The sequence below is a fragment of the Onychostoma macrolepis genome, chromosome 01 (assembly GCF_012432095.1).
Source record: "Onychostoma macrolepis isolate SWU-2019 chromosome 01, ASM1243209v1, whole genome shotgun sequence".
Classification (NCBI taxonomy): Eukaryota; Metazoa; Chordata; class Actinopteri; order Cypriniformes; family Cyprinidae; genus Onychostoma; species Onychostoma macrolepis.
In genome coordinates this window covers 37,568,008-37,579,415 of record NC_081155.1, presented here as the reverse complement: position 1 = coordinate 37,579,415, position 11,408 = coordinate 37,568,008, and the positions used below count along the sequence as shown (strand labels likewise).

The 11,408-nt window shown below is 35.0% G+C and overlaps 3 protein-coding genes across 7 annotated transcripts; 1 reads left to right on the top strand and 2 right to left on the bottom strand.

The window, feature by feature from the left end:
- The first annotated feature begins 297 nt into the window (after positions 1-297).
- saraf (store-operated calcium entry-associated regulatory factor) lies at positions 298-4,872 on the top strand. Of its 4 annotated transcripts, none has more exons than XM_058774753.1 (7): positions 298-569; positions 1,551-1,729; positions 1,806-2,298; positions 2,766-2,883; positions 2,932-3,042; positions 3,616-3,707; positions 3,887-4,872. In XM_058774753.1, exons 1-7 carry the CDS (start codon positions 491-493, stop codon positions 3,910-3,912), a joined length of 1,098 nt encoding a protein of 365 aa, XP_058630736.1. In that variant the 5' UTR covers positions 298-490; the 3' UTR covers positions 3,913-4,872. The 4 variants fall into 4 exon arrangements, with proteins under 4 accessions (XP_058630736.1, XP_058630729.1, XP_058630722.1 ...); XM_058774746.1 differs by having other exon boundaries at positions 299-569; positions 2,763-2,883; XM_058774739.1 differs by having other exon boundaries at positions 300-569; positions 2,766-3,042.
- Positions 4,873-4,916: 44 nt separating this feature from the next.
- Positions 4,917-6,349, bottom strand: pla2g12a (phospholipase A2, group XIIA). The gene is made up of 4 exons (XM_058774764.1): positions 5,889-6,349; positions 5,730-5,806; positions 5,451-5,616; positions 4,917-5,294 (listed from the first exon to the last, which is right to left on the bottom strand). Exons 1-4 carry the CDS (start codon positions 6,106-6,108, stop codon positions 5,176-5,178), a joined length of 582 nt encoding a protein of 193 aa, XP_058630747.1. The 5' UTR covers positions 6,109-6,349; the 3' UTR covers positions 4,917-5,175.
- Positions 6,350-7,441: 1,092 nt separating this feature from the next.
- Positions 7,442-11,389, bottom strand: LOC131544969 (uncharacterized). 2 transcript variants are annotated; one of them, XM_058783545.1, is made up of 5 exons: positions 11,273-11,389; positions 11,060-11,193; positions 10,472-10,614; positions 9,543-10,393; positions 7,442-8,735 (listed from the first exon to the last, which is right to left on the bottom strand). In XM_058783545.1, the coding sequence occupies exons 2-5, from the start codon at positions 11,186-11,188 to the stop codon at positions 7,687-7,689; spliced, it is 2,172 nt and encodes a 723-aa protein (XP_058639528.1). In that variant the 5' UTR covers positions 11,189-11,193; positions 11,273-11,389; the 3' UTR covers positions 7,442-7,686. The 2 variants fall into 2 exon arrangements, with proteins under 2 accessions (XP_058639528.1, XP_058639537.1); XM_058783554.1 differs by having other exon boundaries at positions 11,354-11,373.
- Positions 11,390-11,408: the final 19 nt, after the last annotated feature.

The window sequence follows — 11,408 nt, the reverse complement described above, 5'->3', positions numbered from 1 at the left end:
ATATGATATTAAATAAAGATGCATATAGTCCTCTCAAATGGTTATTTTCATCTTATGGCATAAATAGGTAGTTAAAAAGATAGACGAGTTCACTGCAGCTAACAGGTGTGATTTGAAACGGATAATGTTAACTCGGTAAATAAGCGGTAAATAATACTTTTAGTGAGGATACTAGAATAGAAACTTCAATTTTCAACAATTTGGCATTATAAAAACCACCTCTCTTTATTACTGGAGGACAATGTTATGTAATTCAAAGCACCTGTCAGTAGATGGCGATAATGAGAGGCTCATCTGCATAACTTCACCAAAAACACGGAAGCGGAAGTAGCGTGATAAGAATGATGTTGCACTGAACTGTCAAGTTACATTTGTTTACATCAGACTTTATTTTCTCTTATTGGTGAAAGCCACGTACTGGTTTACAGTGAGGCATTTCAGTCCAATTTACTCAAGGATAAAGAAGAGATTTTCCATCATAGCGAGAGAAATGAGGAGCTTTGTTTCCGGAGTTATGTTTCTGCACTTCTTGCTGTTGATTATACCTCACATCAGCTGCTGGAATGATGGTAAAATATCTTTTATATGAACCTTACAGCGAAATAAACAATCATAATCAAGTTAAGGATATCAGAGAAGATAGATTGGCCGTCAGTCTGAGTAAAATAAGCGCGCATTAGATCTACTTTATACATTATTTGCATTGAAGTTTCACTCTAAATGTGCAGCTTTAGTGGATGTTGTAACCTATTGTGATAATATTTTATTAATATTACTTTTATGTAATAAAGAATTAGTTTGGGGGCGTGGCAGATATGATAATATAAACGTGATGATATTTTATGAGTATTTTATAAGAAAAATATTAATCATGTGATATTATATATATATATATATATATATATATATATATTCATACGTACATATGTATATACATACGTACATATATTACAAAACGTTACATATTTAATGTATACTTTTCCTCTTTTATGTGTATATATATATATATATATATATATATATATATATAAAAGAGGAAAAGTATACATTAAATATGTAACATTTTGTAATATCCAGTAATAATAATAATAATAATAATAATATATATATATATATATATATATATATATATATATATATAAAAGAGGAAAAGTATACATTAAATATGTAACATTTTGTAATATCCAGTAATAATAATAATAATAATAATAATATGAAGAAAGGGGAACAATATAAATTATGTATATGTTTGTAATTGATGTATCTTTAAAAGGAGAGTTGGTGCTTCTATTTGTCATACAAAGTTGTGTGTGTCACCAAAATGATAATATAAATATATTTTATTAAAATTACAATAAAATATGCAGTAAATATGAACCAGAAGGAAAATTAAATATTAATTAGAATTAAAAATATATATATATATTTAGGTATAATATAAATGAAATATCTTAAAATGGGTCATCTGATGCTTTAGTGTGATACCAAATGTTTTGGGGTGTGGTCAGATAAGAAGACATAATAGTGAAATCTTTTCTTTCCTGCAACAGAGGCTGTGTTACTGCATGATGTTCAGGTGCTCACACTCCACAGAGGACGCTACACCACTGCACGGCGCTCCAGTCCTGTTACACAGCTGCAGTGTATCGGAGGATCTGCTGGCTGTGGATCATTCGTTCCTGAGGTGGTCCAGTGTTACAACAGAGGATCAGATGGCATAGACACACAGGTAAGACTCCAAAACTGCCTCTTGCATACAATATGTCTCTACACTATTCATAGTATTACTCTCTCTCTTCTTATAGTGGGAATGCAAGGCTGACATGGACAACGCGTACAGGTTTGGGCGCGTGGAGGTCTCCTGTGAGGGCTATAACAGTCCCAATGACGCGTATGTGCTGAGAGGCTCCTGCGGTCTGGAGTACACGCTGGAGCTCACAGCAGAAGGGAAGCAGCAGCACACGCAGGGCTCTTCGGGCTTCTCAGGCTTTGCCTCAAACTTCTTCCAAGGCTTTTCCAATAATAAGCAGCAGCAGCAGCAAAGCGGAGGCCATTATCAGCAGTCTAACGGCCAGTATCCCTTCCAGAACGGCCCATCTGGTGATGGAGTGGGTGGGCTTATAGTGGTAGCTTTCCTTTTGCTGGTGGCATATGTTGTGTACAAGATGTTTCTGTGCAGTCCTACTCACGGCCACCAAGGTTACAGTGGAGATGAATCCCAGGGATACAGCGGGACATGGGATAACAGCCAGGGTATGGAGCCACCGCCACCTGGATTCAAACCAGATTATTACTCAGGTAATCAATCAATCAATCAATCAATCAATCAATCTCTATCTATCTATCATTTTCAATACGATTCCATTCTCTATTTTATTATTATTATAGACTAAAAAGGATCTGTTACCCAAAAAATAAAGTTGCTCACCATCATGTCATTCCAAACCTGTATGACTTTCTTGTTTCTGTGGAACACAGATTACATTTGGAAAAGTGTTGGTATCCAAACAGTTTCACTTCCCATTGACTTCCATTGTATGGTCAAAAATATAATGCAAGTCAATGGGAACCAAGACTGTTTGGTTACCAACATTCTTCAAAATATCTTTTGTGTTCCAGAATTAAGAAACTAATACAGGTTTGAACAACGTGAGGGTGAGTGATGACATTGAAAGTCTAAGTGTAACCAAATATGATCATATTTGCATATTTATTTATTTATAGGGAGTGTGTTATTTTTCCTGTTTTGTGGGTTCTCTCAGCAGACCAGTCAAGCTCAAAGCCCGGGTACGGCTTTTCTGATGCGTACACCAAACCTCAGAGTTCTTGGACTGGCGGTAACACTGGTGGTTTCACTGGCGGTAACACTGGTGGTTTCACTGGCGGTAACACTGGTGGTTTCACTGGCGGTAACACTGGTGGTTTCACTGGTGGTTTCACTGGCGGTAACACTGGCAGACACACTGGTGGACATGGTGGGGGTGGATTCTGGACTGGAATGGGCACAGGTGGAATTCTGGGATATTTGTTTGGGAATCAGAGGTAAGCAAGCAACATATTCTCACAAAATTTACTTATAGCAAACACTTGTTTGTATCAAGGCTATATATAAATGTTTTATAAACTTTTAGTTTTCTGACAAGGCATACATTTCAACAGATCTGAGGTCCAAAAATAAATAAGTGGAAACAAAATAATGTAAAAGATGTCAAATATAAATATCCCTGATATGTAAAATACTAGAAGGGTAGTCAAGTCGAAAGATCACAGTGGTTACATTCATGAAGACATGAAGGGAAAAAAATTACAAAAATAGAGACTGTGCATAAGACCAGTAAATGATCATATTCTCAAGTGCTCCAATACAGGCTTCTATAGTTCCCAAAATAAATATAACTTGTCATTATTGATCATTCATAGTTTCTCTATTACAGTATTAACTCACTTAACCACAACTTAACAGTCAACATGGTATTTTGACTGTTTGCAAATGTTGTTGGTAATCATAATAGTTTTAGCCTTTTTGGTAAGAAATGATCTGCTAACAGCATTAATTTAACTCTAAATGCAGTAATTTCTAGTTCAGTCTTCACCTGACTTTTATGTTGATATTAGACGCCAGCCACCCATGGGCTTTGCAGGACCGTCTTACACCAACCGACCTTCTCCAGCACCAAAAACAAGCTCAGGAACACGGACTGCCTCAGGTGAACTACAGCAAATTTAGTTCTAGATGTCAGATGTACTTTTGTGTTGATTTCAAAGCACATTTCTCTCCTATAATGTCACTGTGCACTGGGCTGCATAATGCCATGAGTAAGCCATCAGAAATAAATTAGATGTGCGTTTCGGAGATGAGATCTATTTACAGTGTTTTCTGGTGCAGGTTTTGGAGGAACTAAAAGAAGATGATTGAACAACCCCAGTTCTCAGATTGGACATGATCAACAGACAAATTACAAAGAATTACAACTTTTTCATACTACTGTTCATTTATTGCCCAGACTTTGCTAAACTAGATGTAGCATATTACTGCTTTGATTGGTTTGTTGCTGTGCTCTGAAAACAACCTGCCTTCTTTCATTCTGGGCTTCACTATGGGTTTACAAAACAACACATTCAAATACAATGGATCCTACTGTTTATTAAGTGTTTAATGCAGTTTCTTCCCAAAAGGAACTGTTATTTAAATGTTTTAAATTCTTTAAAGACTTTTTCTATATAAATATACTTCTGTAAATAAAGTCAACATTAAATAAAAATGGACCCTATTTACTCTCTTAATGCGAGTTCCTGGCCCTATTCTGCTATGATACATCAATAATATTCCAAAGTTAAAAAAAAAATGTCTTCTAATAAATGATTTCTTAGAAAAAAATATAATCGGATTTAGTTCTGGCTCCATTCTGGTATAGACAATCTTCCCAGTGGATAAGTTCTTGCATAGTTTCTCATTTAAATTCGGTTTAATGCAGAAATATGAAAGTACAATAGGGTTGCAAATGGAATTTCATGTTGACTTTTTTTTTTCTTAATAAAAAAGATAAAATCAAAATCATGATTTTTTTTTTTTTTTTGTGAGTGTGAGAGATTTCTGGACATACCTAAGACATACTGTGATAAAGTTCTTAGGCCACTGGCTGTTGTGAAAACATGCAAACTCATTCGTTAAGGTATAAAGTGTTCATTGGTTTACTCTAGTACTCATTGCTTTTTATATTAAAATTCTGATCTAAAGCTCTTCTTGCTACGACTATTCTTTGCCGTTCCTAGTTCTACAATAATAATGAAGTCAGGGTGACGTTTGTAGGTTAACAGTTGTGTACAGATCTTTTGAAGTTTGTCTCCATTAAATTATCATGCTCACCTGAACATATGTGTCTACTGATTCAGATTATTGGCTCATCAAGGTTTCACAAGTCACTTAATACCATGTAAAGATTTTTTATTAATATTTTCAAGTTTATATATATATATAAATGTATATATTATACATATTAAGTGTGTATGTATATAAGGCACATCAGTATGTTTATTGATAATCATATTAAATAATTTAACTTTTTCTGTAATTACAAAACACAACAACAAAGTGAAGAAACAAATTGTATTGCATCTTGCAGTACCCTGAGACAATAACAAACAATCAAACCTCGACATAAACACATTAACTGTTCACAGATCAGCCTTCTCCTCATAGTGGCAAATGCAGGATAATCTTTGGCTATCCAAGTATGGCTTACATCCCAAGTGCATCACAGTATCAAAGAGCAAAGTCACTGCTGATTCACAGGCTGTGAAATCAAATATGGGTATAAGGTTTGACCTCAGCAAAATGTACAAGAAGTGCAGTGGGATATGCAAATGATTAAATCAATTATATTATGTTCACATTGTTAGCATAAAATACACAGTTTCAGTTTAATAAATGAAACTGGGTGTTAACTTACCTTGAACACTTTGGGACAAACCCAGTGTCATTTGTAAATGACTACAGATGGACTCCAGACAGACCTGGAACTGCTCATCACAGTCATTTTTCTCTCTCCCACAGGTATCATAGCACAGATCGTGCTCATCACAGCATCTGGTCATTGATGGGATCCCAATATCAAACTGCAGTCAAACACAACACAAGAATATTAAAAGAGAAGCAATCAATTAATTCTCCCAATACATGTTAGTGAAAACCACAATTCAGTAATGAGTAATAGCTTTTCTCTCTTCACCTGAAATCCAAACAGTGGGGAGCCGCATCCGTTGGGTGGAGGTGATTTGTAGTTGGGACGAGGAACTGGTGTGTACCCTTTAAAGAGCCAAATACACAAAATGATGAGGAGGGTGTACACTTAATTATAGAAGAAGTTCTTATGTTTAAACGGACCCACCGTCGTTGCATTTAAAGATACAGCGTCCGTCTGATCCCCCGATCAGGTCTAAAGCCATGTTAAGGTATTTGTCTATTTCGTGAAGCCCGTTCCGGATGGATTTAATGGTCTTTTTCCAGTCAGGAGGCTTAATTTCTTCAGTAAACTCATCGGCTTTAGTCTCATGAATCAGTACTCCAACAGAGAGCAGCAGTGTAACGCAGATGACACGACAGGGCATAGTTCAACAAATCCCACTTTTGACAAGCTAACTCTAGACTAAGTATTTGTTTTAGTTACGTTTCCAAAAAGAGAACCCACATGATTGAATAGATATGTTATAATAAGGTTGTTATTACTAATCGAAACAGCTCATTATAAATAAGTAGTAATAAAACAGGTACACGCCTGCGAAAGCACCGGCTTCTTGTTGATAAATGAGCGAAGTTCTTCTTCTACTGCTTTTCTATCGACTGACGTTTGGCATCTCCGCCGCCTACTGGACATAAGTACATAGATACATAAATACAAATAATAAAAATAAATAAAATACACATTAACACATTCTTTCATTCTGGGCTTCACTATACAACAACACATCCAAAAACAAAAACAACTGTGACCCTACTGTTTATGAAGTGTTTAATGCAGTTTCTTCTCAAAAGAGGCAGTTAAATAAATGTTTTAAATTCACCATTCAGCAATATTTTAAGTCGACATTAAATCATAATGACCCCTATTTACTTTCTTAATTCAGGTTCCTGCAATGATTCATAAATAATATTCCAAAGAAAAACGTCTTCTAATAAATGATTTCAAACTGTCATCAGATTCAGTTTTGGATCCATTCTGGTATAGATAGTCTGATAAATTCCCAATGAATAGGTTCTTGCATAGTTTCCCATTGAAAAACAGAACTATTAAAGTATAAAAGAGTTGCAAATGGGATGGTAACCATTGGCAACTAATGCAAGATAAAGACTGCTGAAGTCAACAGATTTTACTAATAGACCTACCAATCTCTGTGTAAAAATAATATAGGCCTAATAATGCTGTCATTTTTCCTCTTCTGCAAATTGGCAACAAATCTCAGGTGAAAATTACACTCCTACACTCTCAGAAATAAAGGTACAAAAGCTGTCACTGGAGCGGTATCTTTTCAAAAGGTACATGTTTGTACCTAAAAGGTCCATTTTGGTACCTTAAAGATACATATTAGTACTTAAAGTGTACATATTTGAACTTAATAGGTACAAAAGTGTACCTTTTGAAAAGGTACCGCCCCAGTAACAGCTTTTGTACCTTTATTTCTGAGAGTGTACAAAATAGTGGAAATATAAATCCGTGACATTTAGTATTTTGGCTTTCATCACTATACATGTTTATCATTCTTCAGAAAAAAAAAAAATAAAATATTGGCAATATCAAAAATTTGAGCTGGGAAGTTTTTGAAATTTTGTTGATTTTGACACAGAATGACCCAAATATATTTAGTTATTATTTATATTAAATATAACAATGATCAAAAAAGTGTTTACATTTATAAATCAAAGAAAGTAAAATTAAAACAAATTAAATATTTAATTTAGTACATATTTAATAAGTTGCAATGATGAAATACAAACAGCTGTGTATAAATCTTTAACAGTGTGATTGCATGTGGTTTTAAAAAAGCATTGTCCTCCTAAACATGTGGACATCTATACAGTATAGGGAAGTCATGCTTTAGATAAAAGGCACATTAATGATTTTTTTATGTTCAACAAATGAACATTTTTATTGAAGTGTTTTTTTCCCCTCAAGGACATGGGCCACCTCGCTAACTAGCCTTGCTTTTGAAAAAGAAGAGTTTGGAAAAGGAGGCTTGAACACCTCTCTTTAATTTCAATGTGAAATCTCTGAGAGCTGGCCCGGGAGATTTATCACAGTCTGGTCTCGGGTCTTCATCTATTTCTTCTTGGACACAATCCTTGAAGCTCATTTCATTGGTGCTAGCTTGAGTGGCGTTGCAGAGAGATGAATCAGCATCATCCTGCATCAGCTCTTTGTCAAAAGAAAACTGATTACTAATTATAGGTGTGCAGCACCCAGCCTTCCATCTCCGTAAGGTAGAGCTTTCGCTGGTCAAGCCATTCTTTTGTGCCTTAGGACGCACCAGTGTGTAGTCGAGGATAACTGCAGATAGGACAGCTGTCAGATAGCTTACAGCTATTTCGTTTTCATGCCATACTGACTTCAAGTAGTTCTTATGTGCCAGGATACCATGAGCTTCATTTACAATTTGTAAAACAATATCATCAGGAAAGCACTTATTCCTAAGGCTGCAGGTAGCAACATTAATTCCTGCCAGGTTTGCTAGTCCCTTTACTAGACTAGAGACAAGAGCATCAGAAAGATAAATGCCAAAAATGTCAGTAACTTCAAATTTTGCAAGCAATCCATTAACAACACTCTCTACAAGATGATATGGCAAATAAGTTAAACTTTGAAAGGCTTCAGTTATTTCTTCTTCTTCTGTTCCTGACTGGCTGCTTCTGTCAAATGGAGCTTCATCAAGTATATCATCAAGCTCCATCTTCTGTTCTGAATCAAAGGTCTTTTTCTTTATTCCAGGTCTTGGTGTGAACAGCTCATTCTCAGGGATTATATGAGGCTTTGGAGTTTCACTGTTCAATCTTTTTTCATACAGCTCCTCAAAGCATTTAGAAACGACATCCTCAAGCTCCAGTTCCTCCTCTGAATCAAGGTCCTCCAACTGTATTCCAGAACTGGGTCCAAGCACCTCATTCTCAGGCACTATATCAGGCTTTGGAGTATTTCTTCCCCAAAATTCTGACTCTTCAGTAGATTGTGCACCTGATTTCTTTCCTAAAAAAACAACAACAGGAATTAGCAAACCATTTTTTAACTTCACAATCTGCTTTAGAATGTGTACAACATGGCACTGCAAGCTGAGGTTGTGTGGCTGTTTTAATTGACATGAATTATGAAAACTGAAATCATGGGGATTTTGCAGGAATAAAGCAGACAGTGGCATAAAATTAAAATTAAAATTATATATATATTTGTGTGTGTGTGTTAGATTAATAAAATAAAATAAATAGAATATTGTTATTATATAAATAAAAAAGTAAAATAAAAATATTGCTGTTGCATCAAAAAATATTTTTTGCATGTAATCACAAAATTTAAATTAAATAAAAAAACACTGCTGTTTTATCATAAAATAAAATACAAAAAAAACCTTTAGTCTATAAAATATAGTTATTGTATCAAAAAAATAAAGTAAAATACAAATATTTCTATTGTATCAAAAAATGAAATAAAATATTACTATTGGTATCATAAAATAAAATATATTGCTAGTGTCTATAAAAAATATATATATATATACGGTATATTGCTGTTGTATTAAAATAAACTAAAATAAGAATAATATTCTATTCATAAAATAAAATATAATAAATATTGTTATTGTATCAAAATATAAAGTAAAGTAAATTTATATTAAATTAAATGCACTTGTTTTTTTATGTTATCTAACATTTTTAGTATTTCATTATATCCAGTTTGATCCATTTATGGTATTAGTGTCTCTACAGGCTCAAATAAGTCACTAGAGGTGAATACTGTACATAATATACATCAAGTGAATGAAAACAGCATGTACTGTACCTTGCCTGACTATCTCAGCAGCCCGCAGAGGATTTTCAGTGGCTTGATCCACGATTTTCATTATCATATCAGTCACTATTTTGCTGAGGATGTTCAGAGTACTTCTCTCAGCTTTTGTCATGGTCCTGGAGACAACAGAGTGCCAGTTCTCCTCCATGCGATCTTCATGTGGTGTGCGAGGCAATTTCAAGAACAACTTCAGGTGGTTCTCTGCTGCCCGCCGACAGAAGTATTGAAGCACCTTCATGTAGAATTCCCAGCGTGCAGGTATTTCAGTGAACATTTGACGCAAAAGCTCCAAGCACAGGTAATCAACAGGGAATGTCTTGCCCATGTCATTAGTCAAGAGCTCCTGGTAAACGCAGTTGATGAGATCTTTATTAAACATATGGATTAACTCTTGCCTGAGGCAGCAGTCTAAAGATGTTAAGCTGTCTGACGGCTCAAGAGTTTCCAGAAAGCGCCTTTCGGACATGTTTAATAGATATTTGCAGTGCAAGAAATCCATCACTCGTGCAAAAACAATCACGCCAATGATGCTCGCCTCTTCACTCTCAACACCTGAGATGTGAGCACCATTGCTCGTCCTGTCAGTGGAAGCAATGTGGCCGACACAGTGAGCGCAGTTACTATTGTAGGGCACATTAATGTTCAGTTTCTCCCACTCTTCAGCTCTCGTTTTAGCTTCCAAAATCATGCTCTCCTCTTCTCGCAGACAGAGAACTAGAGCCGGAAGGACCACATCCATGGACACCGTTCTTATCCACTCAACAATTTGCTCAAACATATGGGCAAGTTTTGATTTAGAAATATGCTTGTCTTTGAGGGTCCTCTTGACAATATTGCGAAATCTGAAAATGAGAAATTTATATTTTTGTTTGCAGGCTAGCTCTTGCATGTGCTTTTCTATATGATGGGATTGAACTTACTGGTTAGGTATCATTTGGAGCGGGTCAAACAGAAACCATGGCGCTGGAAGCTGAGGTTGTGTAGCTGTTTTGAGTGCCATGAATGTCTGAAAAGTTGAATCTCCATGGGGAGTTTCCAGGTGCGAAGTTTTTTGAGCTGACACCTAAGCAGACAATGGCATAGAACAGATATGTTATAGATAGATAGATAGATAGATAGATAGATAGATAAAGATTTTAAAAATAAATAATAAAATATTGTTTTTGTATAAAATGTAAATAAAATGATGTAGCCAATTTACTGAATGTTTCTCCGGCTCTAAAACATTAAGCAATCGGGAAAAAATCCATAAATTAAAACAGTTCAGTATTAGACAGTTCAGAGCTGTATAATCCTGCAGTAACCAGATAATTATTTACATTGTTTTCTAGCAGAGCATTTGTTGTGTTATGATATCTATTGACAGCGACCTTTGCTTATTAATGTATTGCTAATTAAAAGCCAATAGCTACTTTTCACACATCTTTAAAAAATTAATTATACGTTACCTTCACAAAAATGGCCATTTTCAGCATTCAAAACAATAACAACAGACAACATGGTCTTACCTGAGCACTTATAGGTGGAAGGTCGTATTTTCTTTTCAAGTCTAGAGTGCCCTGATCAATTTCTAGAAAATCATTGATTTCCCATCTTGGGTGAATAACGTTAACTGTTTTTGAATGATTTTTCTTCATCCTTTCTGAAAGATTGATCGAAATGCTTCAAGAAATTGAATCATAACATGCATTGAATTAAATGTGTGCAAATGTGTAGCCTACTTTTTCCGTTTTGGGTTAAAATATAAATATTGTCAAATATTTTATTTCTAATTAGTGTATAAAGATAATAACAAGTATAACCCTGCGTGGTCGTCGGCTAACTCTTCAAATGAGAAGTTTCGGTTGCTATGACGAC